General features: G+C 43.4%; 1 protein-coding gene across 3 annotated transcripts in view; it reads right to left on the reverse strand.

Moving 5' to 3' along the window:
• Positions 1–27,373, reverse strand: part of TRAF7 (TNF receptor associated factor 7) — an 89,258-nt gene that overhangs the window by 39,236 nt on the left and 22,649 nt on the right. The window contains exons 2-6 of one of the 3 annotated variants that reach the window (XM_087729092.1): positions 19,465–19,582; positions 19,290–19,347; positions 14,714–14,805; positions 8,526–8,636; positions 4,398–4,490 (exon numbers count right to left, since the gene is read on the reverse strand). In XM_087729092.1, coding sequence (XP_087585218.1) covers positions 4,398–4,490; positions 8,526–8,636; positions 14,714–14,805; positions 19,290–19,347; positions 19,465–19,548 — 438 coding nt within the window. In that variant the 5' untranslated portion in view covers positions 19,549–19,582. Of the gene's footprint in view, positions 1–4,397; positions 4,491–8,525; positions 8,637–9,211; positions 9,306–14,713; positions 14,806–19,289; positions 19,348–19,464; positions 19,586–27,373 lie in introns of those variants that run through there. The other 2 variants (XM_087729091.1, XM_087729093.1) reach the window with 2 other exon arrangements.

The raw sequence follows: 27,373 nt of genomic DNA on the forward strand, positions 1-27,373 counted from the left end.
CCTGGGATATGACGCATGTCAGAAGTCTGAGCATCTGGTAGTCGTTGGGAAGACTTTCCACTTGTTCTTATCCTCCACCAGGATAGGATCCAGCGCAGTTCCAAACAGCTTCTCACCGGTGCAGTCTGCTCCTGTTAGGTGCCACTTCATCCGGGACTCTGCCTGCCAATGGCGTAGCCACAGCAGGCGCCTAGACGCCACTGAGGGTGACATTGCCCGGGACCCATACTTAACTGCGTCCAGAGTGGTGTTCGCCGAGAACTGTGTGGTTGCCAGGATCTTGGAGATGTCCTGCAGCAAACGAACCTCTGAGGCCGGAGTCCTGTCCCTCAGGTGCTCCAACCACAGCACCATGGATCTGTTGAAAAAAGAAGGCGAAGCGGCCGCCCTAATGGCCCAAGTTATAGCTTGGAACGTCTTGCGCAGCACAATGTCTGCCTTCTTGTCCTCTGCCTTGAGGCAGCTGGCGATGTCTCCTGTGATCATTGCTGACGCTGAGGCTAGGGTGGCCACCGGATTGTCCACCTCAGGTACCTGGCGAGCTTGAGCAAAGGTCTGGTTAAGGTTATAGAATTTCCTCTCATTCCCCGCTGGATTGGGAAAGGACCTGGCTTCACCCACTGAGATTTGAGCACCTCTAGAAACATCTCTGGCATGGGGATCTCCTCCTTAGCCACAGGAGGTCTATGGAAGGGCCCCTTCTTCTTGCCCTTACTAGTGCCAGTCGTTTCTGCCACAGGCTTAGGATCTGTGGGGGGGGGGGTCCAGATCTGCTGTGGCACTTGCCTTGCGGAGCAAGGAACTAAATAAGGAAGGGGGAAAATGGCCCGTGACGGTGGAGTCGTCCTCTACCTGGGGTTCTTCATCCTCAGAGAACCCCACCTCCTTCAACTCTCCCTCCTCCAAATCGGAAGCCTTGCTAGCAGTAGAGGGGGAGGGAGACCTGGCTCCTCTGGCAGCCGAAGTGCTGGGGCACTCCTGGTGGCCTCTGGAAGGCTCCTGGGGGCCCTGCTCCTGGAGCTCTGAGGCTGCTGGTTTAACCCAGAGGCCATCACTTGGGCTAAGGCCCTAGCTAGCATGTCCTGAAAGCTATTGGTGAGCTCAGGTAAGGCAGGCTGGAGCTCTGGTGGCTGGGGATATTCCCTGGGGTCAGGGGATAGAGGAGCGAACCGATGCCTCACTGGGCTGGGAGCCCTGCGCCCAAATGGATCCGCCCTCGACTCCGCTGGAGGTGCAGGCGAAAGGGGGGGCAATAGGGAACTGTGCCCTCTACCTGAGAACCTTGGGAAACCAGGGGATGCTGCCCGGGCCTCAGCCAGGACTGGAGGTCTGTGGGGAGATCGGGACCTGGAGGGGGAAGGGCTGATGGTAGCCCTGAATCTTCTGGCTGAGGCCCTGGTCGTCCTGGCCTCCTTCCCAGGGGCTGCTTTCTTAGGAGCCCTGGCCTTGTCCCTCCTCATTGGGGTTCTCCCCCTGGGAGCCGGGGAGACTCCCCCAGAGGTCCCCTCGTCCGGATCTGCACCCTCTGGGGCTCTAGGCCTGGCATTCTGCTCCTCGCCGCCTCCGCTATTTACTCACAGTTGTGGTGCCACCAACCTCCTCTTTGCTCAGCCGGCCTTTAAAGGGGGGGGGGGCGGATTCAGTCTTCTGTCCCTGAATCCGCCTTCTTCGTTCTTCTGCCACTGATCTGTGGCCTGGACTGCCGGCAGGCACCACTCCGGAGCCCTCCCCGGATCACCGGCGGAGTAGGTCCTAAATGAAGCCTCTTCCGGCTTCGCTGGTGCCTCCTGAGTGCTTTCGGCGTCCGTAGGAGAACGCCGATCATGCGCTCGCCCACGTGCTCTTACAAGATGGTGGCCATAAGATGGCGACCGCTGACCTGCGGTCTGAGCCTCCTCCTGGAGCTGGGGCGCATTGGGCCAATCTCCGAGGGATCCCCGGGCCTCGCAGGTCTTCGTCGGCCCCCTCTGAGGCCGCTTGGCCGCTCCTGTTGCCCCCGCGATGCGGAGGCTTCTTCCCCTTCTAACGCGACTGTCCAGTCGCTCGGGGAGCGCGCACACGCTGGCAAGCGGCAAGGCTTGGATCCAGTAGCGCAGAGCACGGCAGAGGAGAGATGGAAACAAAGAAGCTATAAAGTAAAATACTGCAGTGAAGGAATCCTGTAGGAAAAACACTTCAGAGTCTTCAAAGTGAAGGGAGAGTCAGAGTAACGCTCCTTTCAGGCTGGAGACTGAGGTTAATCTGGGGAGGTCAGAGGAGGAACGTAGGTGTGGCCTCAAAAGATTACCTCAGTCTCCTAGGCAAGAGGGCTGGGTTAATACCATTGGTTACTCCTCCCACACCTTCACTTCGGAAACGGACCAGGGGAGACAGGAGAGAAGTCTTCCAATATTTGAGGGGCTGCCACAGAGAGGAGGGGGTCAAGCTATTCTCCAAGGCACCTGAAGACCAGACAAGGAACAATGGCTGGGAACTGACCAAGGAGAGATTCAACATGGAAATAAGGAGGAACTTTCTGACAGTGAGAACAATCAACCCTGGAACAGAAGTTGTGGGAGCTTCATCACTGGAAGTTTTAAAGAGACTGGACTGCCATCTGTCAGAAATGGTGTAGGGTCTCCTACTTAGTCAGGGGGTTGGACTAGATGACCTTCAAGGTCCCTTCCAATTCTGTTAATCTGTATTTTTAATGCTTTATTTTACTGCAGCAGAGTGAGTCATAAGTCAAATGCTTCTTTTTCTTATCCTTCCTCACTTCTCTTCCCACTCTTCCTCCCCACTCCTTTTCTATTTACTTTTCTATTTTGTATCTTACAATATTTTATATCTCAATAAAAATGTTAAACTGGAAAAAAAAAGAAAACCAGTTATGCTGATCAGATCACCGTAAAGAGGAGAGGAACCTAGCACCTGCTAGCTGGACACTATAAAGGATGACCCCAGGATGACCATGGTGGACTGAAGGAGGCGATATGAGACAGAGGAGCATGGCGAGTGCTGACCCACAAGGCAGCCGAGGGTCGGACTTGAGATGCACCAATAGTGAATCATTGCTTTACTTAACGACTGCAGCATTTGCTTAACCGGAACGTTTTAATGACTGCCACAAAACAGGTCATAAAATCAAGTCAGTGCTTTACATCCGTTAGTCTCGAGCATGGTAGGCAGGCTCCATTATACTGTGGATTGTAGTTCCTACCAATGGAGATGTTAAAAGGACAGCTGCAAAAAATCCACTGGGAGAGAAAAGGGCAGCCAAAGAAAAGGCAGATCAATTGCCGTATTTTTTAGATAGAAGATGCACCAGAGTATAAGTCGCACCAAGATTTTGAAGAGGCAAATTAAAAAATTTTTTTTTGCACTCTGCAGACCTCCCAAAGCAGTCCTTTTTTTCGCAAAAATGGGCCTGTTTTTTGTAAAAAAAAAAAAGGGCATGCATAGCCTTAAGAGGCTTCCAGAGTGCTCCTGGGGGCTGGGGGAGGGCAAAAATGAGCAAAAAACGGCCCATTTTTCACTCATTTCTGCCCCTCCCCCCCATTCCCCAGGAGCACTCTGGAAGCCTCCTAAAGGTTATGCACAGCCATTATTGCGAAGAGGGTGGGGTTTTGGGAGGCCAAAAATGCTGTATTCAGTGTATAAGATGCACCCAGATTCTCACCCTCTTTTTTGAGGGAATAAGGTGCGTCTTTATACTCTGAAAAATACGGTAGGTCCTTTCTTGCCTGTTTCCTCCAGGGGATCAGGATGAGTAGAAGGAAAGGGAAGGGCTGATATTTGAGGCTGGCAGAAAGGGTGTGTTGGGGAGGGGCAGGGAATTTCAGCCTACACCAGGGGTGTCAAACTCAAGGCCCGCAGGCTGGATCTGGCCTGCAGGGTCGCCCTAGAAACAGCGGACCGGCCCAGGGTGCCTCTGCCAGTGAAAATGGACTCCCAATCTCCGGTTTTTTTGGCTGGGACAGCCGCCTGCAACCCTCTGGCAGTGAAAATGGAGCCCGTTTTCACTGGCAGAGGGTTGCAGGAGGCCGTCGCAGCCGAAAACGGAGGTCAGGAGCCCATTTTCCCTGGCAGAGCACTTGGGCTACCACTGACCCCCCATGACTGACACAAGTGTGTTGAGGTTGTCACCCCCACACTGGCCATGCCCATCCGAGGTCAAATATAACCCTGATGTGGCCCTTAATTAAATCGAGTTCGACACCCCTGGCCCACAACGGTCGAACCTCCCTACTAGGGAAGATTCCGGAGCTGAAGAAAGAAAGATGCATTCATTTGGATTATTTCCCTGAGCAGGAAGTTGGACTGGATGGCCAAAGTGATCCCCAAACAGGCTCCAATTCAGTCCCACCCCGACTTCATCCTCCACACGACTGGAACTGCAGCTTGGTTCGGCTCCTTACCCCACAGGTCGTGATGACGGGATCCTTAAACACACTGCAACACAACTGGCAACAGAGTTTCACAGAAGGCTGCTCAGCAAACACCAGAGGCTCCTGCAACCAACCAGAACACAGGCATGTGAGAATGAAAGAGCACTCCCTTTGGTCAAACCCAGCAATGCTCTGCCAGGCCATTTTACAACTTTACTTGCTCCAGATGTTAAGTGAACCACAGCAGTTGTTAAGTTAGTCACACAGTCGTTAAGTGAATCTGGCTTCTCCCTCGACCTGGCTTGTCCCCGGGACACTGCGCAACTGTCATAAATGCAAGGCAGTTGCCAAGCCTCTGAATTTTGATCATGTGATCATAAGGATGCTGAAATGGCCATAAGTCACTTTTTCAGTGCCGTTGTGACTTTGTATGGCCACTAAATGAACTGTTGTAAGCCGAGGACCACCTGCATAATGGCAGAGAACGAAGCTCCAAGTTGTGAATGGCTGGAGAGCTCACCCTGGAGAGGAGGAGGAGGAGGAGGAGGAGGAGGAGGAGGAGGAGGAGGAGGAGGAGGAGGAGGAGGAGGAGCATGTGTCGGCCACCCCACAATCTCTAGGTCAGTGATGGCTAACCTTTTCTGGACTGAGTGCCCAGACCATGCATGCGTAAATGCGCATGCCCGAACCCCCAAAATGCAATGCGTGTGCAGCCACCGTGCATACACCCCGGCCCCGCATGTCAGAGACCCAAAGACCAGCTGGTTAGTGTGAGGCATGCGCGCATGCCCCAGAGAGGGTGCTGCGTACCACCTCTGACACATGTGGCATCACGGCTATAGGTGTTCACAAGAGAAAACACATCTTTTCAATTTGAGCACAGCTGTGCAAACTAGGGCGCCCTTTTCTTAAGGTGCAAAAAAAAGCACCTCACATTCAGGCCAAAGGGAGTTCCCTTCCCCATCAGGCCCCCAGCTAACTATTTCTAAAGAGGGGGCCGGGCAGGGATAGAAGCAGAACTCTCTGGGGCCCAAGCAAAAGCTTTCATTCCCAAAGACCCAGATAACAACTAACAAGGCATTACGAGGGAATTGTGTCTGCTGCATTTTTTCTGCTGCCATCTAGCTGGAATTCATCCAGAGTTTTGCAATCCAGATACCAAAATGTCTCCCTTCTTCTTTCACAATCAGGGAGGGGGAAAGGAGAGAATTTTATTTATTCACTTAAAACATCTCAAGAACTCTCGGCAGCTTCCCGGTTGAAAGCAGAGAAGGAACCAGAAGGACTAAGCCAAGGGTGAAATGCTACCAGTTTGGGCCGGTTCTCCTGAACCAATAATAAAAAAAATGCTAAAAAAGTTTTAAAAAAAAGTTCCGACAATCAGCTCTGCAACAATCAGCTGCACCGCACAATCCTCAGAACCTTTAAAAAAGCTTTTAAAGGATTTTTAAACTACCGGTTCTCCACTTTGGGAGAACTGGGAGTAAAAAATGCTTTAAAAAATAAAATAAAAGTTTTGCGCACATGTACAATACAATAGCAGAGTTGGAAGGGACCTTGGAGATCTTCTAGTCCAACCCCCTGCTTAGGCAGGAAAACCTACATCACTTCAGACAAATCATAATCCAACGTCTTCTTTAAAACTTCCAGTGTTGGAGCATTCACAACTTCTGGAGGCAAGTTGTTCCACTGGTTAGTTTTTTCTAGCTGTCAGGAAATTTCTCCTCAGTTCTAAGTTGCTTCTCCCCTTCATTAGTTTCCACCCATTCCTCCTTGTCCTACCCTCAGGTGCTTTGGAGAATAGCTTGACTCCCTCTTCTTTGTGGCAGCCCCTGAGATATTGGAAGACTGCTATCATGTCTCCCCTAGTCCTTCTTTTCATTAAGAGAGTTTGAGAGTTTATTAACATTTATAGGCCGCCCTTTTCCCTGAGGGGCTCAGGGCGGCTTACATAAAATCAGGAGGGGGGAATACAAACAATGACGTAGACACACATAGAGTAAAAATAATGAGCAACATTCATTCATCATTCGGGAGGGGCGGCTATCTTTGTCCCCAGGCCTGACGGGCTAGCCAGGTCTTAAGGGCTATGCGGAAGGCCTGGACGGTGGTGAGGGTACGAATCTCCACGGGGAGCTCATTCCAAAGGGTCGGAGCTACTACTGAGAAGGCCCTCCTCCTTGTAGACATACCCAGTTCTTGCAACGGTTCTTCACATGTTTTAGCCTCCAGTCCCCTCATCATCTTTGTTGCTCTTCTCTGCACTCTTTCTAGAGTCTCCACATCTTTTCTACATCATGGCCACCAAAACTGCATGCAGTATTCCAAATGTGGTCTTACCAAGGCAAAAGTGTGTGTGCAAACAGGTAGCAGACTTCAGAGCATTTCAGCCCTGGACTAAGGATCGTCTCTGCAAGGGGGAGAGGAGGGGATTTTCTGTCTATGGGATCCAAAGCAGCTGCCCCGCTCCCCCACCTGGGCTCTCCAAACTTGGCAACTTTCAGACAGGTGGAGTTCAACTTCCTAGCTGGCTGGGGAAATTCAGGGAGGTGAAGTTCACAAGTTTTAAAGTTTGGAGAGCCCTGAATTTGGATTTGGATTTATTACATTTATATGCCGCCCTTTTCCCCAAAGGGGACTCAGGGCGGCTCACAATTTAAACCACTGGGGACAGGGCTGCATGCTCAGGATAATCCCCCCCCTCTCTCGCCCCCAATGTCATTAATCTGCACTATGGGTAGTCCTTGACTTACAACAGTTCATTCAGTGACTGTTCCAAGTTACAACGGCACTGAAAAAATTAAGTTATGACCCTTGTTCACTCTTTTGATCATTGTGGCCTCCCTGAGATCACGTGATCATAATTCAAACATTTGGCAGCTGACTCACACTTACAATGGTCGCAGTATCCTGGGGTCACGTGATCCCATTTTGTGACCTTCTGTGAAGCTAAGTCAATGGGAAAGCCAGATTCACTGAACAACAGTCCTACTAACTTAACAACTGTGGTGATTCACTTAACAACCGTGGCAAGAAAAGTTGTAAAATGAGGCAGAGCTTACTTAACGTTTCATTTAGCCAGGGAGACTTTTGGCTCAGTTGTGGTCATAAGTCATAACATTTTTTGAGGGCAGGAAAGAGGACACTTTTTCTGTTTTTGGAACAGCCAAGAGTTAACTGGGAAAGGAAAATGGGATATAATGTAGGTCACACGCATCCTTCATCATCCCCGAGGCCAAATTTTGGGGAAATGTTATTTTTTTAAAAACAAACAAGCGTACAGCTGTTTCTTCAGAGAAAAGGTATTTTTTCTTTGCAAACTTCCAAAGGCCCAGCAGCCTTACAATACCCAGAACTGAGCTCCATGCATGATGCGTCATGATTGTGGCAGAATAGTTGAACAGGAGGGGGGGGGGCATGTGCAGTAAACTCTGAAGAGGCACAGTTTTATGCAGTGGTTGCGAGTTGTGGCAAAGCACTGATTTATGGTTAAAAGAATTGTGCCAGAAAATAACAGTCACTTCCTTTACACCAGGGATGGGCAAACTTGTGGTTCTTTTTAATTTCAACCACGATTACAGCAACAGAAAGGAATAACTGAAGCTTCAGTCCAGGCCAGGGGTCTCCAACCTTGGCAACTTTAAGACGTGTGGACTTCAACTCTCAAAGCAAAGCTGGCTGAGGAACTCTGGGAGTTGAAGTCTTAAAGTTTCCATGGTTGGAGACCCCTGGTCCAGACCCCTATAAGCTGAACAAGGACCATGAAAAGCAAGACCAATTGGGCTGCAACTCCAGATCCAGAGATTCCCTTCCTCAGAGTCCTTTCGGGGGAGCTAAAACCACGGGCTTAATAAGGACCAAGGACGCTGCTGTATCAGGGAGCTGCATCTCTCGGGTTTAGGCTCCTCTGAGCTTTTCTTTTAAACATAGCAATCATTTATTAGGAAGTTTTCATTCTGTTGCTGGGGGGGGGGGGAGGAGGCAGAAGGCTTATTGTTTTAATAACTGTCAGCCAAGGTTCCTTTGTCAAAAGAAAAATGAAATTCCCACAATGCAAAGAGCTTTCTACTTTGGTAGCTAATAGGAAAAAAATGTATAGACTTGTTCCACATTATGTATTCTGGGAAACTCTGCCCTCCTGACCCCCCAAATACCTACTGGCTCCTCCTCTTCCTCATGGAGAGAGAATGTTGAGCGCAGGGACATGTTGGACTCCGAATGCAGCGATCGAACAGAGATGGCAGAGTCAGACCGACGGGTGATTGGTGGCTGGAGAGCGAGAGAGAGAGAGAGAGACAGACAGACAGACAGATATGAGAGTCGGTCACATATTTAAGATAAAATAGCACAGCAGCCACAACCAACAACTTGAAACATGTGTGTTCAGAACAAGCATTAGGAGGCTTTCCCTAATGGCAGCCTTTCCTAACAAAATTCAACTTCTGCCATCTTCTGTCCTAAGTGGCTGTTTGACCTCTGACGGGCAAGGGTCAACCAGCACACAAAAGGGCAGTGTGATCACCAAATTCCTTCTGCAAACCTCTCTGCATTTTTCCAAAAAAAGAAATAAACCACAGGTTAAACGGAGGGAGGCCTCAGTGGCAGACAAAACACATTTACTTGCCCTGCAAAGAAGTTACTTTTGCATTTCACAGAGGTCTGCAAACTTTAGCCCTCGGAAATCCTTTCACTTAGCCCTCGGAAATCCTTTCACTTCTTGGGCAATGCTAGCACTTCACTTAACCGTCAAATCATCAGTAAAAGCTTGACAAATCTCAGGCAGGTGGTTGCAAGAGCTCCCCAGACCAATTTTTGCCTCTGAGGCAGATCCGTAAAAAGCTCACCTTCCCAACATGGAACTTCCCGATGCTCAACCAGGCTTCTGACCAGAAATGCTGGTTCTCGGCTAGGATCCTTCACCAAAAACCTACCACGCTTTGCTCTCATGGCCTCTGCTGTTCCTAAGAGCACTTGTGGTTAGGCTGCTTCTGCTGCTGCCTCTCTCTCTCTCTCTCTCTCTCTCTCTCTCTCTCTCTCTCTCTCTCTCTCTCTCTCTCTCACTCACTCACTCACTCACTCACACACAGACACAGTGCCAATTTGCTTTGCGTAGATGGCTGGAGACTTCCTCCTATTCAATTCAGTCGGGGTTCTGCTCTGTGGCTTCCTGTTTGGGGGGGGTGGAAGAGCCAGCTGGGCACCATGCCCGCCAATCACCCAGCTTGTCCTGGCTGCAGGCTCTCTGGGACTGGCTCCGCAAGGGAGCTGCTAGCAGAATGGCTACTGCTCAGGTTCTCACCCAGGGACGGAAGGCCAATGGGGACCCACAGCATCTGCACGAGGCATGACTGACCAGGGATAAGAAGAGCAGCGATAAAAGTCGGGGCGCATAGGAGCCACAAAAAGCCCAGTTTAAAAAGGGGGATCTGGCAGCTATAACCTTTAAGCAGAAGAGAACATGAGTTGTCCATGTCCCGGCCTCTTCGTGGCTCCCATGATGTCGTATCCCAAAGGAAGAGAGGGAAAGGGAAGGTCAGAACATGCTGGCTCTTTGCTGAGGGTGAGAAAGGGGCCTCTCAGCAAACAGCTTATAGCAGGGAATGCAAGAGAGGCTCTCCTGGGTCTCATCCGGGTGACATTCCAGGCCAAAGGGGAACAGGTGCCGGGCATTCCCCTGCTTTTGAATACATGCTTCATTTCATTGTTTAAGGAGCTGTGCTGGATTTGCTGCTCTTGCAGTAATTAAATCAGGCAGGATAGGACAAGCCTGACAGTTAAGGAATGCTTCCTCGTAGAGGAGATCTATTGACATCCCATGCAGTGCAAAAGGCAGTTCCAGGAAATCGACTCAGAAGTCTCGTCTTGACTGGAGGGACGGGTCATTATAGGTCACTCTCAGAGAGTCACCGAAGCCATCAGGAAGGCCTAGCCAAAGTCATCTGGAGGGTACCGATTCCGGCAAGCCATAAAAAACCTAAAAGTTACAACTTAAAAAGTTTCAAAGGCTTGCAGAAATTGTGAATTTGAGCCAAGGCATGGTGCAGTTTCTCGACTTATGGACCACACCTGAGCCCAAAATTTCTGTTCCTAAAGCGAGACATTTCTTAAGTGAATTTGCCTCCTTTTTACAACCTTTTTTGCCGGATTTGTTGTGCGAATTGCGGCAGTTGTTCAGTTAGTAAACCAGTTGTTCAGTGAATCTGGTTCCCCGTTGATTTTGCTTTGTCCGAAAGCCGAAAAACAAGATCACGTGACACACACACCCCAGGACACTGCAACCGTCATAAATACGAGCCAGTTGCCCAGCTTCCAAATTTGGATCACATGGCCATGGGGCTGCTGCAATGGCCATAAGCGTGAAAAATGGTCATAAGTGACTTTTTTTTCAATGCCATTGTAATTTCAAACAGTCACGGAATGAACGGTTGTAAGTTGAGGACTGCCTGTACTGAGGCTGCTTTCATTATCTTGACGGATGCCTGGAAACCCTTTGGGATTTTCAAGGCAGGCGGAGGCAATCAAAACCACAGTTCTGCGATGCTTCCGGCCTTTTCTATTTGCCTGTGCCCAGAAGGTGGTATTGGGAAACTGTAATTGGCTGTGAACTAGCGCAAGAGGCGGGGATCCCCAGATTCCTGTGCTGAAGATCTGCAGGGTGTCACCTTTGAAATGGATCGAGCCCGCCGCAGCCATCTTCCGTTTCCCAGTTGTACGCAATCTCGGGACGGGGGAGAGAAATGGAATGGAACGCGGACTAGTCAAAACAACTTACTATCTCGTGGAAAACAAGGCCATCCCAACAGGTGGTGGCCCGAGGCTGGAACTGGTTGCCAAGGAGACTCCAGAGCACTTAATTGGAGAATGCGACCTGGGATACACTGGAGGAAGGGGGATATCCAAGATGGAACTATTCTGAAAACGTGGAAAATAAGAGCTGGTTTTAAGTTCATTTGTGCCAAAATGGTGGTACTCAAAGTAGTTCTTTGAGGAAGCTGAAAGTCTCAGAGTGTTGAATTGGTTGGGTTCATTAGTCCAGGGGTCTTGAACCTTGGCAACTTTAAGACTTGTGGACTTATCAACTCCCAGCGTTCCTCAGCCAGCTTAAAGCCTTAAAGTTGCCAAGGTTCAATACCCCCTGCATTAGTCCGAACCTTGACACAGGGATTGCCAGTGGCTCAGATGTCATAATTGAAGGTGCTGATATTGGCCTCCAGGAACCACCTGGTGTATTAAATATCTATCGTGATGATCTACAAATCTCCAGGCAGATTCTCCCAGGGATTTATAGCTCAGACACCGGCTGAGAAGGTCTTTTGATACACGCTTTGAGCCCCACATTCTCGCATTTAGAACATTTGTAAAGATGCATCTCTTTAATCCAGCCTATTATTATTAAGATCCATGGTGGGGCAGTCGTTAGGCCAACTGCCAGCAATTTGATTTTGAACAGTTCAAGGTTGACTCAGCCTTTCTTTCAAGGTCAGTAAAATGAGGACCCAGATTGTTGGGGGCAATGTGCTGACTCTGTAAATCGCTTAGAGGGGGCTGTAAAGCACTGTGAAGTGGTATATAACTAAGTGTATTACTATTGTTGATCAATTTTAGCGTTAACTTTGATACACACGCTAGCTTTTCAATTTTAAGAGAAAACATTAGTTTACTTGAACATCATTTGAGTTTGAGAGGTGGCATATAAATTAAAAAAATATTTTTACTCATTTATCAAGTTTTTATAACTGCCCATCTACCATATGATGTGCAGATACACATCAAAATGAAAATGAATACATGAAACAGTAACTTATCTAAAATGTTAAGCCTTTACTTGGCCCTGGGGTCTCCTTGAAGGGAGCTGGGCTGCAACCAAGAAGGTCCTCCCCTTAGAAGCACTACTCTGGCTTTCCAGCCAGCTGGCAGAGAATCAAAAGCAGGAATCCAAAACCAGGATCAGCCTCATAGCCCTGGTAGCTTTGATTTCTGGCTTTCTTTCTGCTTGTCTGTCTGGTTTGGCACAGCAACCAAACATGACAGGTAGAGATTTCAACGGACAGTTAGGACTGCAGGAAAAACAATCACAACCAGCCTGCCTTCCATTGGGGATCTATATACTGCATGGGTCGAAGACCCCTCACATCCTGGATACAAATTGTTTCTCCCATCAAGACATCACTATAGGGCATTGCATGCCAAAACAATTAGACACAAAGACAATTTATTCCGTGAGATCACTCTGCTGAACACTTAAATACCATAGTACTGTCTTATGTCTAAGAGTATTTATCCATGTAATAGGGCTGTATTAGTATTATCCTTCTCATCTTTCCTATTTCTTTCGCCTATTGATGCCTTCTAATTATATCACTTGGTTGTCTTGCATGTATACTGACAGCTTCTGCAATGGAGACAAATTCCTTGTACGTCTAATGACACTTGGCCAATAAAGAATATCCTATCCTATCCAATCCAACCCCTACCCTACAAAGGCAAATAGAAGCACTAAATAAAAAGAGGACAGATGAAAGGCACTGTGGAGCTTTCTTTCTTTATTCATAGATTCATTTTCATTTTGAACAATTTATCCTTCAACAACATCTCCAAGGATAGTAGAATGGAATATGTTTAGGTCCCAAATAAGCTTTATGGGGTGGTGCCATATTAAATAAGCCATTGTTTTTTCAATTAGCTCAAACTCAACGTGTACTATAACCATCATTAACTCAGAGTGATTGCTATTATTGAGCTTCCAAAAAGCAGCAACCGCACAAACATTTTATAATTTTATAATTTTCACCAATATTATATTGTGCTTTTCAATGTGAAATTTCTGAAAACAACTAGTTGAACTGGTGAAAAAGCTCAAAATACAACAGTGCAGGTAGTCCCCGACTTACAATTCATTTAGTGACCTTTCAAAGTTACAACAGCATTGAAAAAAGCAACTTTTTCAATGTAAGTTTTCACACTTACAACCATTGCAGCATCCCCATGATCATGTGATCAAAATTCAGATGCTTGGCATATGACTCACATTTATGACCGTTGCTGTGTTCCAGGATCATGTGATCCCCTTTTACGACCTTCTGACAAGTAAGCTCAATGAGCAGATTTGCTTAACAGCCGTGTTACTGATTTACCAATTGCAGTGATTCACTTAAACAACTGTGGCAAGAAAGATCATAAAACTCACTTAACAAATGTCTCGCTTAGCAACAGAAATTCTGGGGTCAATTGTGGTCATAAGTCAAGGATTAGCAGTATCTGTATTCAAATAGTTTCATTTCAGCTTCTATAAGGGAAGAAGAAACTGTCATTTTGGCTAGGATTAAAACCTTAAGGCTAATGGAGGATTGGGAAATAACAAGCTGGATGTAGAGACCAGAAAACAAATTTGCATTTTGAGGCCTTGGCATGCAATCCACCATGAAACAATTTCAGTTAAAGCCAACAAGCAGCATTAATAATTGGGAGAATTGAGAACTTTTAACAGAACTTTCACATAGATTTATTCCTATACTAAGTGATAACCCAGAGTTGCCTGGGTATTTTATTTATAGGGCAAAAATGTCCGGACCAAATGTAATTTCTAATATTGGATTTTCCCCCTTACCAGAGGGAGCTCCCTTATGGAGTACTGTGAAGCCGTTACCTCATGGCAACTCCACTGCGCTGTACTGTAGAAGCCATTTTAAAGCAGTACAGTAGAAGTCATTTTAGGGCACAACAGGCTGTATTTTAACAGAACAAGGGGTTTTAGGGGTGTCTTACCCCCACAGTATTTGTTTCAGATAGTAAGTCATCTGTGTACCAAGTTTGGCTGAAATTACTTGAGGCGTTCCAGAGTTATCTCTCTCTCTCTCTCTCTCTCACACACACACACACACACACATGCTGGTCTTGGTGTATTCGGGTCTTTACCCGGGTAAGATTGAGATTGTCTTGGCATGGCCGAAGCTGCCGTCTTTCCATAAATCTTGGTGGGGGTAGGTGGAGTACTGGCTTTGTTTCAGTAAGTGGATTGATCGGCTGTGTGGTTGTATCATGATTGGTAGATTGGTGCTTACTGGTGCTGGCTGTGTGTCCGTTGTTGTTTCATGTTGTAACAGCCTGGGTGGTGGGTGGCGCTCGTTTGTTGACTATGAAGCCGAAAACACCAGCCTGAAGATGGCGAGTGAGACCTCTTTATATATATATATTGAACTGCACTTTCTATGAAGGGGAAAATTTCAACAGATTGCAAGGGGGGGGGGGGGGAAGCAGACTGGAAATTGTGACCTGCAACTGAGTCAAAGAAAGTGCCGAGGGCTCCGTTCCCAACCTTGCCATCTCTCTTCTCTCAAAGCACTTACCATGCTGTCGTCCTCATCTCGGGAGGCAAAGGGAAGTGTACTTGAGGAGGAGGGTGTCGGGCGATGTTGTTTGTATGAACTACTTCCATCTGCTAAAAGGACAATCGGGGGGGGAGAGAGGTGAAACATTCTGCAACATAACAACATTGCCTTGAAATCACTGAGTCCCTTTGAAAAACATGTCCAGGGAAAAGAAATTAATAAAACTCCACTTCTCCAAATTTGCTGAGGGTGGAACAAAACGATTTTTTAAAAAGAAAAAACAGCTTTAAAATGAAAAGATTTTTCCATCAATAATTCTATCCTCCATGTACTGATCTAGGCCTACATTCTAAATTTATCTCCTGAAAACCCATTTGTCAGGAGGCCTGGAAGCCATCTTGTGCATTGGGCCTTCCGGCCACATTCAATGCTGTGGGAAAATGGGAAAAGGGATTATATAGAGTATGGGACAAAATAACATTCCTTTTTCAGAGAGTCAGGGACATCTTGCCCTGCACCTGGAGTGGTGTGACTGGCTGGCCTCTCCAGTTGGGATGGTGCCTGATTGGGATGGACATGTGTGTGTGGGCAGGGACTTGGACCTTCGTTTGGGAGGGGAAAACCTGGAAGCTTTCAGATTCGGGTTTCCCCAGATGCGCCAATATGACATCTCTAATAAAATGGAACTTTGAGGAACTTAAAGCCTTAGTCTTCTTTTGTTGGGTGGGGGGGTCTTACTTTGAACCTTGACATCTGCGCATTGTGTTGGTGACAAGTACGTGCTTCTGTGGCAGTCAAGGCAGCCAGGAACATTCACTAAAAGGACCAGGAGTCTTTTTTTGTCGGGGGTGTTACTTGGAACCCTGACACAATTCTTATGCCAACAAAAAGCAATGTCTGTGCATAACTGTAAAAATCACTGCATAAGATTTAGCAAAAACAAAAGTTAATTTCTCCAGAAAAAACTGATCATTAAAAAACAAGGGTAGGAAGGAATTAAAATGAATGTTGTAAGAGAGAATAGCTAATTGAATCTCTGCTCCCTACAGCAATATATTATTTATGTATTTTATTTACTTGATTTACATCTGTTATAAACTTCACGTTAGCTTGTTTTCATAAACTGAGCCATCACTTAAAATGTAACAGAATTGAATATTTGTAGCTCGGGGTTGAACTGTGGGGTTCTTTGTGTTCCCTGAGTGAGACTGTTTTCTTGCAGACATTTCATTACCAAACGAGGTAACCACATCAGTGCATGGGAGCAAGCAACGTCTGCAAACCCCCAAGCTCAGAGAGCACCAAGAACCCCATATCTCAGAATTATAAAGCATCTCTAGAAATCATCAAATTTAACCCTTCTCCATGCAATGGGAAAGTATCAGCTGATCACCTTCTGCCTAATACTAAGATTGTGGATTTCCAGATGGAGAAAATGGACAACTAACACATTTCCAAACGGTGGAGATGCCATCAAGTTAGAAACTGGTGGCAGGACAGTGACCCCAAGCCAGTGGAGCTGTTCTGGACAAGGAGAAGCCAGGAACTGGCCCACTTGTACTTTGGAAGGCAGATTCTCGCCAGAAAGGAACCTGCAGGCGATTTGTGGATAGAGGCCCAAGAGCTGAAGAAGGAATATCAAGCTCACAGCCTCATTTAAGGAGGAGAGGATCGTCAACAGAACAAACAGCAGAAAAGCCAGATATTTTACAAAAGATGTCGTGCATAAATGCAGCAGCATACCAACCGTCCCTGTCTTACTGTCCCCATTTATCTACTTCCTTTAGAATAGAATAGAGTAAGAGAGTTGGAAGGGACCTTGGAGATCTTCTAGTCCAACCCCCTGCCTAGATAGGAAACCCTATAGCATTTCAGACAAATGGTTATCCAACATCTTCTTGAAAACTTCCAGTGTTGGAGCACTCACAACTTCTGGAGGCAAGCTGTCAGGAAATTCTAAGTTGCTTCTCTCCTTGATTAGTTTCCACCCATTGCTTCTTATTCTACCCTCAGATGTTTTGGAGAATAGTTTGACTCCCTCTTCTTTGTGGCAACCCCTGAAATATTGGAACACTGCTATCATGTCTCCCCTAGTCCTTCTTTCTATTAAACTAAACATACCCAGTTCCTGCAACCCTTCATCGTATGTTTTAGCCTCCAGGCCCCTAATCCTCTTTGTTGCTCTTCTCTGCACTCTTTCTAGAGTCTCCACATCTTTTCTACATCGTGGCAACCAAAACTGAATGCAGGATTCCAAGTGTGGCCTCACCAAGGCCTTATAAAGTGGTATTAACACTTCACGTGACCTTTGTTCATGTTTATGTTCGTACTTATACCTGTTACCTGTACATGTTTGACAGACAAACAAAGAAACAAATAAACAAAAACGTCCAATGAACTGGGGAAGAATTTTATAACGTCAGTGACTGAATCTGTTAAGAGACCTGGCTACACTTGAGTGGAGAATGGAAGATGACTCAATAGAATTTTAAAGATTGATAATTTTGGATGAACCCAGAACTTTTTTTATTATTATTGAGACTTACAGATGGACAATTATGCAAGGATTATGAAAGACTGATTTTATATACGGTAACCTCAGTACTACAGGTATATGCCTAAGGATGGGAAAACATTGAAACGTTCACAAGAGGAGTGGATTGTGAAGATAGCAGAACTTGTAGAAATGGCAGAATGAATTTGTTCAGTCATGAATAATAGAATATGTACTTTTATTAAAGACCGAAAATCTCTTGTAGACTCTTTACTTAACATGGGAAAAAAGTAACCACATAATATGATCTGAAAGAGGCAGGTGGGATAATAAATTCATTTGTAACTACTGTAAAGAAGATTGGAGGTAATTTCGTCGTATAGCTTTCTTTTTTATTTTTACTGTTCGTATTATTTATAGCATGAATCGGCTAAGGGCTAAAGATAAAAATCATGCAGATTATATTAAAAAGAAACACAACTAGATGTAGAAAATTATCAACCCCTTTGTGACAACTCCACAAATACTGGACAACGCTAATAACATAACTGTAACTTTGGAATATAAATCTGACACCAGATTTATATTAATTTTTATTATGATGGTTTGAATATAACTCTCCCAGTGCAATTGAAACAAGAGCGCCAAGCAAATTCATTATTTTTAAGAGGTCATTATTTTTAAGAGGTCATTTTTAAGAGGATTGTTTCTTCATGGATACTAACAAGGTTGAGAATTTTTGGAGAAAAAAAAGATAGACATTTCAGAGAAGACAACTTTATTCTATGACGAAGTATTCTAATCTAAACTTTTAACAGAACAACTTTGGGAATCTTTTTTTCCCATGGATATTAAGAAGGCTAAGACGTTCTTGAAGAAAAGAGATTCCATAGACACTCCTGAAAAGAAAAAGACTTTTATTTTATGAAGATAAGCTGGAGGGAGTGATTTAAATTTAATGACTTAATTAGTTAGGGTAAATTTTTATAAGTTAGATATACGTATTAAAAGAAAACTCTAAAGTAATATTGTATTTATGAGTTTGTAAATGCATGTTTTCTGTCCTATGTAAAACTGAATAATTCTCAAAGTTTGTACATTATTATTGATCAAATTTGAAAATAAGATAAGAAAAAGATTTTACTCCTTGAGGATAAACTTGAGGAAGATATTTAAATCCAATGAGCTAACTGGAATTAATTGAATTTTTATTGGTGTAATATATATAATTGAATGAAAGCTTTAATGTAGTTTTAAAATGAAGGAGTTTGTTTCCCTTTTACATATAATATTTGAGCAATTTTAAAATTTAAAATATCAAAATAGAAAAAGTGTTTTCTCCCATTAAGGATAAAAAAAATTAAAATAAAATAAAGTTGAGGTTGTATTGTTATTAGCTTCTACTATGACTTCCAAGAGTTTCGAAGTCAGTGCCTTTTTCTTTCCTTTTCACTCTTTACACCATATTTTCTCTTTTTTTCTTCTAGTTTTCTATTACTTTAAAAAAATCTTTGTATTTTATATTTTGATAAACTAATAAAAATGTATTATATGGAATAAATAAGTTTCTTCTGATGCTTACCCCAAATTTGTGTCTTGTACAATTCCACCTATTGTTTCTAGTTCTGTCACCTGGAGCATCAGAAAGCAATCTGGCAACATCTTTTGACTGCCATGCTTTTAGGTATGGTACTTGTGAATCAAAATCCTACTTTCCCTTAATCCTATTACCAGAAATCAACTACAGTTTTTAACTATTATGTTCGTTATTCTATGGACCTACTAGTAATTATTGATGTACTTAAATATGATCCGAACTATTCAGTACTCTACATGTAGGCTGATTAGAGGGGAACTCTTACTTGCCATAGTAACGGGCAATCTATTTTTGGTTCCTGCATATGTTGAGCGATTACAAAGTCGGAATCTAGCTTTTATGAAATTCAACTCTGAATTTTATGAAACTCAGGCTGGAGCTTTCATCTGACAAATCAATTATTGGACTTTCAGAGGAGGCCAATAAACCACAGTTTATTTATTCTGTAAACTGCCCTATAATTTTACACAGATTAGACAGAGCAAGAATGATTCATTCCCAACCTTTGGTGATGGTGGTCACAGCAGAGTATGTGGGTCCAAAAGTAGTTTCCATTCTTGTCTGCAACAGAGAGCGAACGTGTTACTTTCCATCCTACATGGGTTGAAACAAGAACGACAAGGAAGGAGAAAACCCCAGGATGCCAGGGGTGATGGCGGTCAAACCGCACCCTCTTACCCCGTTTGTATTTTCTGGGAGTGTTATTGTTGGAGTGTTACTGTTGGAGAAACGATTGTAGCGGGTATTCTTGTTGGCACTCATAATCTAGTCCCACAATGGAACATCATAAAAGCTGCTTCTGGTAACAACAAAAGAGAAGTTTCATTCATAAACACACAAAACAACGTGTGCAAATCCCCCCGCCCCCAGTTCAATACCATTTTTACAATATCCCCAAGAGATGAAAGCAGTTTTTGAAGGAAAGAAAGGAAGCTTCTCAATTCCTGAAACATATCTACAGCTAGGAACTAAACAATGGGAAACTGCAATAAAATTCCAGAAGGTCTGAAATTATGGCTTGTTCAAGAAAACATGATGTTAAAAATTTACTGGATCTCGTTGTGTTGTTTGGGGTATCATGAGAAGAAAATAATGCTTCATAAAATATTTTGTGCAACGGCCAGAAATCATTACGTCATAGAAAGAAATAATCCCATGCATTTGTTTAAGAAACAAGAACAAGGAGTAATATTTTAGATGTCTGGATTCTTTTGAGATACAGGTAGTCCTCGAATTACAACCATTCATTTAGTGACTGTTTGCATTTGCAATGGCACTGAAAAAAGTGACTTACATTTTTCACACTTACGAGCATTGTAGCTTCCCCAATGATCACATCATCAAAATTCAGACCCTTGGCAATTGACTCATATTTACGACAGTTGCAGTGTCCTGGGATCTTGTGATCCCTTTTGCAACCTTCTGACAAGCAAAATCAAAAGGGGAAGCCAGATTCACTTAATTAACTTAAGAACTACAGTGATTCCCTTAACAATAATGGCAAGAAAAGTCATAAAGATGAGACAAAACTGACTTAACAAATGTCTCCCTTTGCCACCAAAATTTTGGGCTCAAATGTGGTCATAATTTGAGGGCTTCCTGTATATCCTTATAACATGGAAATGGATGGTTGTGTTAACAGAAATGGATTTCTTACATCCTTCAACAACGGAAGTATAGATTTATGGTTCTTGTTCTTCACTGAAGATCTGATGTTGAGAATTAGTTGCTTACAAGCATGTATCATGCAACGATTATAATGAAAATGGTCATATTTTACTGAAAGTCTTATATGCAATATACAAAGAGTTCTTATATTTCTTCCCCTATTTTTTCCCTTTATTAAGGGCTGAAACCAAAACCAACAATGAAAGAGAGGGAAGAGGGTATCAAGCAGCTTTTGAAGTGAACTAGAAAACAGCTACATCTCCTGGCATATATCTTAACAGCATGTTAAATACAGAATGTTATCAATATTTGATATCCCAACTATATTACAGTTTAATATTGCACTTCCAGTGACAAATTCCACAGCAGTGGCACCATGATTGAGAAAGCCCAGCCGTGAAGACCAAATTGGTCTTTTCTTTTCCCTTTTTCACCATTTGTTTAATCCTCAACATCTCAGTCTTTGGAAGTCTTTTCTCTCCAACACAACTGCTGCAGTTATCAAAGCCAAGATAGGGGATTAAAAGTATTTTGAGGAAAGGAGTGGGACAAGATAGGGTAATGCTGAGGCTTCCATTCCTTGGGAAAAATAAGGACAATTTCCATCTATTGTATGAACAAAGTAGAATGGAAGGCAGAAATCTGGCTGTCTTGCACACAGGTGAATACACAACCCGATGACAAAAATATACTTTCCATATCCAAATGCATTTTTGGTCTGTAGATTTCATGGTGTTATCAGCCCTGTCTGAGGGCTATAAAAGAGGATGGCCATCCTCTGGAAGAGGTAGAGCGATTTTTAAATATATATATTTTAGTGGGTTTAAAGGGGTTATTTTGTCTTCAGTATTTTTATTTTTCATTTTCATACACTCACATGTATACACCATACAAAGTTAAACAATAATTGCATCAATTCCTCTTGTCAACAATGCCCCAGAAAATGAAAGCCCAATATACCTCTTCCATTCCCCATACACCTCTTTCTTCCACCACCCTCCAACTTTCTATCTTCCCTCTATCATCCCCCTCTACCCTACTTCCCCTCCCCCTCTACCACTCCTCTCTCCAGATCCGCTCCCCCCACTTCCTTCTCGCCTTCCCCCACACCCCCTCTCCCCTTCCTCTACCCATCTTTCTTCTTTCCTCCTCCTCCTCCTCCTCCCCTTGGTGTATTTCCACTGTATGTTAATATACTTGGCTTATCCTATTTTTAAAGAAATTTTTTTAAAAAAACAGTATACATGTGGAGTCACATTACATTGAGATCTAACACACCGTGTCTAACCTAATATATATCCCTCCCTCCCCCCCTCTCCCCCTCCCCCAACCTCCTCCCCCCCCGACTTCCCAGAACCCGTACACGGTATAGATTTTTAACAAACAGAGTCTAAAATCTATTGAGAAAAAAGAAATAAAAAAAATTAATAACATCTCTACATTGATCTTAGCTTCTTCTTGCTAAACTAACTTTAAACAATTTAAATCATTCCTGATCTTAAGCATAGGCTAACTGGAATTTCTTAGTCCTGTATTTATTTTGTACATAGTCAATCCATTTTTTCCAGTCTCGTTTATATCTCTCATTTGAGTGATCTTTAAGATATGCCGATATTTTAGCCATCTCGGCTAAATTTGTAACTTTCAATGTCCATTCTTGAGTTGTAGGCAGTTCTTCCTTCTTCCAGTATTGCACCACCAACAGTCTTGCGGACGTTATTAAGTGCAGAATCAAGTTAGTCTCTACCGCTGTAAAGTCAGTACTTATACCTAGCAAAAATAACTGAGGAGTAAACTTTATCCTTCTTTTAAAGATATTTTGCAAAATCCACCATATTTTATCCAAAATGCCTTAACCTTTTGGCAAGTCCACCATATATGGAAATATGTAGCATCGAGAGAACCACATCTCCAACATTTGGGTTGTAAATTCAGATACATAGAAGCCAGCTTTTTAGGATCTAAATGCCATCTATAGAACATCTTGTAAAAATTTTCTCTCAGGTTTTGAGCTTGTGTAAATTTCACATTTCTTACCCAAATTTTTTCCCATGTATCCAACATTATTGGTTCTTCAATATTTTGATCCCACTTTACCATACAATCTTTAACTAACTCTGTTTCCGAATCTATCTGTATTAATACATTATATATCCTCTTTATATGCATTAAACTTTGATCTCTTATTTCTTTAAATAAGTTGTCCTCAATTTGGACAAAACCAATTTTTTGATCTATTCTCCATCTGGCCTGTAATTGCCCATACTGGAACCATGTTTGAACTGCCTTCTCCTCTTTTAGTACTTCTAAGGATTTTAATTGTAGTGCCCCTCCTTCCAAAATAAGAAGCTGTCTATAAGTAATTCTATCCTGTTTTTGTGCTATATTTATATTTTCAATTGCACGTCTAGGAATTGCCCACATAGGTATCTTATCATTTAATTTATGTTGATATTTTTTCCAGACCCGCAGTAAGGCATTTCTTAAAATATGACTTTTAAAGTTTTTGTCCAGTTTTTTGTTGAATAACAGGTAAGCATGCCAACCATATACCAGATCATATCCCTCAAGGTTCAGTATCCTATCATTAGTTAAATTGATCCAATCACTAATTACAGACAATACCACTGCATCATAATATAGTTTTAAATTGGGTAGTTTCAAGCCTCCCCTCTCGCGTATATCTTGCATTATTTTCAGCTTTACTCTCGGCTTCTTTCCTGCCCATACAAATTTATTGATACCCTTCTGCCATTCTAAAAGAATGTTAAACTGTTTAAGATAGTGAAATATTTTCTTTCTCTTCTGTGGAGAATTCAGTCCATTGACATTCCATGTTAAAATCTTAGTTGTCATCTTTGGTTACCTGAAGCTTTTTTAGAGCCTCCTGCATGGCCTGTTTAACCTTTGGCCTAGCTCCTCCCACGGCTTCTGAACTTGTTGCTGTAACTCCTTGATCGATGGCCGGTGATTGTTGAGGTTGTTGCCTTTTAGCTTGTTTTTCCATTCGTCTGGTAGTCATACGGCTAGGTCTTTGTTCCATAACACCTTGCACTTCTAGGGGGGAGAGATGGTCCATCTTGTCTGGTAGTTGTGTGGTTTGCTGTCTGTCTTGTCCTTCTTGTGGTCTTTCTCCGGATCCAGATGGTGCAGGGTGTCCCGCCTTCAAAATATTGTGATAAAAATCTCGGGCTTTCCATATGGAGTTGAGACTATATCTTTGCCTGTCAAATGTAAGTATAATACCAAATGGTGCGTCCCATCTGTACTGTATCTGACGGTTTCTGAGTTCTTCCACTAAAAAAGCATAGTCTCTCCTGGCTCTTAGCATTTGAGGTGGTATCTCTTTCAAAACAGTCAAATCCTGACCTCCAATTTGGAGCTTAATGTTATAAGACTCTTGTAATATCGTGTTTCTGAGCTCTCTTGTAGTGAAATATATAACTATGTCTCGAGGGAGCTGCTTCTGTTTTGCCACCCAAGAGTTAACGCGATAAACTTTATCGATTTGCCAGTCAAACTTAGACCCCAGTCTTCCCACCAGACAATCAAAAGCTTCTGAAAGAATCTGTTTCAGGTTCTCCTGTTTATCCTCACGCAACCCCCAGCTCCATTTGCCTGTATTGTATCATAATTTCTTTTTCAGCATTTTCAACTTTTTGTTGCACCACCTCTGTTTTCGATGTCAAATTGGTATTAGCTTCGTTAAGATCCTCTAGACTATCTTCAATTCCAGAAACATGTTCTGTCAGTACAGTTACAAGTCCCAGCATATCATCTTTAATTTTAGCAACCCTGGCATCAATTTTATCATACAAGTCCTCCTTAAGTTCTTTTATCTCCTCTTTTATCTTTTCTTTAAAATCTCTAAGTTTATCTTTGACTTTGATTGCCAAGCTGTTAAAAGTTTCCAAGAAAAAATTCTTTTGTTAGAAAGTCTCCAGTAGGGGACATAGAGTGTGGAGGCTACGACTTTGTACCAGGTATTGGGGATGTGCTTCTGGGGGCTGGAGGGGGTTTCAGACCAGGATTTAGTTTTGAGACCATTCTAAGTTTTATCTTCAAGCAATTAATCAAGCTCTACTGGCCCGCTGTGCAGCTATGAAAAGAGGTATTAAATCACCCCTTTATTAACTCCGTAGGACTTTGCAAAAGGTTTCAGAAAAAAAGCATTGTAACGAAACAGCTCAGCATATTCATCGCCATTTTAGACTTCTCTATATTAGAAATATATATTAGCAAAATTGATAAAAGAGTGTCTTGTAGAATCTTGTAGAAGTGAAACTAATTAGTAAAAATCTGCTGGCCGGCTATAAGGCAGAGTGATGAATCACTCCCTTCCTTTGAAGTTTTATAGCTGTTCTTTACAAGAAGATTAAGAAGGTAAACATTGTTACGGAGAATTCATCGTCGCCATTTTAAAAGCTTTTTTAAATAGCCAAATTAACGAAGGAAGATCTTGTAAAAATGAAGCTAGGATTTAAATAAACAAATGAGGTTCTCACATACAGGCTCTGCTTGTATTAAAATCAAATAGTTCAAATGTTGTTCTAAGTGGGAGAATCTTACTTTGTGCTGCAAAAAGCAGCTGGAGATTCCGGCACAGAGATGATTCTGCCTCGGCTGGCCCCCCTCTCTTCGCAGACATAAAAGCTGCAAAGATCAAAAGGGCACTTTGCCCAGCTGGACCTCTCTCCTTCCCTTCTTGCCTGAAGGATAAGGTACCTGTCAGATGTCTGAACAGATAACGCGACCAGGAACTCGGGAGCAGCTATGTTAAGCTGCTTCCATCAGCAAGTCCCGCCCAGGAAGCGGGTTATTTTAAGCTACCTAAATTAATATCAGCAACTATTAAAACTCTCATTAAATAGCAACCTGCTTCATGGCATCAGAGAGGCTATAAACTCCCTTGCCTGAGAAGGCATTCAGGACATACAATCAGAAAGAAAGAGTGAGGCTGATGGAGCAGAATCCGAAGCAAAGCTAGCCTTTCAAATATTTCCCGTTTGCTGAGGTGGTCAGAATGCATGCCTGAGGACTTCCTGGGAGGAGCCTGCTGGTGGTGGCAGCAAAAAATCAGCTGCCTCCGAATTCCTGGCTATGTACCTGTTTAGAGGATCTTCCATCTGACGTCTTATCAGGTTTTCTTATCCTTCAGGCAAGAAGGAAAGAAGAAATTGTTTTGCTGGCAAATGCTCTTCGATTTTTGCAGCTTTTGTGCTTGCAGGGAAAGGGGGGCTAGCCCAAGGCAGAACGGCTGTCCGTGCTGGGAACTTCAAACTGCCTTGTGCGGGACAAAGTAGGTCTCCCCCACTCAGTTCAAAGTTTTGTTTGATTTAATCTTATCACGAGCTGAATCCGTTTGCGTGGACAATAATTGTTTATCAACATTTTAGCTTCTTTTCTTTTTCTCCTCCGAAAAATTATTTACTTAGAGGCTTTTAAAATGGCGCCGAGCAGGCTGGTTTCTCCTGTAATAACGAACGCTTTTTGTTAATTGTCACAAGAATTCAAAACAAAAGAGATTGCTTATCATTTGTTTTGGTTTCACAATAGGCCAGCAGAAGCTTTTTAATTAGTTTCATTTCTACAAGAATTTTACTCCTTCATTAATCTTGCTTATCTGGAAGTTAAATGGTGATGAATCTGCTGAACGGTCTTGTTACAATGTTTACTCACTGAAAGTTTAGCCAAGCCTTAAACTTCAAAATAAAAGGGGAACTCAGCCTCTTTACTTAAAGCTGCATATTCAGGCAATAGAGTTTTATTAACTGCAGGCAGATAAATTTTGAAATGGCTTCAAAACCAAATATTAACTTGAAGTCGTCACCCTCTACTTCCAGGGGCACATCCTCAGTGCCTGGCACAAAGCTGCAGCCTCCGCTTCCTACGCCCCCTGCTGGGGATGTGTTAACGAAAGAATTTTTCCTGAGTAATCTAAGCGAGGCTCTTAATGCACAGACAATTAAAATGGAAGATAAGTTTAGAGATAATAGAGAGGTGGTAAAGCAGGAGAGAAAAGAGGAAATGAAAGAAATGAAAGAAGAAATCAAAAGTGAAATAAAAGGACTTAAACAGGAGCTGTATGAGAAATTTGACGCTAAGGTTGATAAAATTAGAGACGAAATGCTGAGACTTGTAACTGTATTAACAGAACATATTTCTGGAATGGAAGATACTCTAGAGGTTCTTAATGATGCCAATGCTAACTTGACATTGAAAACAGAGGTGGTGGAACAAAAAGTGGAAAATGCTGAAAAAGAAATTATTATGATACAGTACCGACAAATGGAGTTCGCATTAAGAGTAAGGGGGCTGCGTGAGGAGAAACAGGAGAACCTGAAACAGATCCTATGGGAAGCTTTTGACCGCCTGATGGGAAGACCAGGGACCAACCTAGACTGGCAAATTGACAAAGCTTACCGCGTTAACTCCTGGCTGGCAAAGCAGAAGCAGCTTCCTCGAGACATCGTTATATATTTTACTACAAGAGAGCTTAGAAATATGGTACTGCAAGCGTCTTATAACACTAAGCTTCAAATTGGAGGTCAAGACCTGGCTGTTTTGAAAGAGATACCACCTCAAATGCTAAGAGCCAGGAGAGACTACGCTTTTTTGGTCGAAGAACTCAGAAATCGTCAGATACAGTATAGATGGGATGCACTATTTGGCATCATATTTACATTTGATAAGCAAAGGTACCGCCTCAACTCTGTATGGAAAGCCCGAGATTTTTATTATAATATATTGAAGGCCGGATACCCTGCACCATCTGGACCCAGAGAAAGACCACAAGAAGGACAGGATAGACAGCAAACTACACAACCACCAGACAAGATGGAGCATCTCTCTTCTCTAGAAGTGCAAGGTGCTATGGAACCAAGACCTAGCCGCATGACTACTAGACGTATGGAGAAAC

The sequence above is a fragment of the Thamnophis sirtalis genome, unplaced genomic scaffold (genome assembly GCF_051295495.1).
Source record: "Thamnophis sirtalis isolate CommonGarterSnake01/CBP01778 unplaced genomic scaffold, rThaSir2_p1.2 scaffold_14, whole genome shotgun sequence".
Lineage (NCBI taxonomy): Eukaryota > Metazoa > Chordata > Lepidosauria > Squamata > Natricidae > Thamnophis > Thamnophis sirtalis.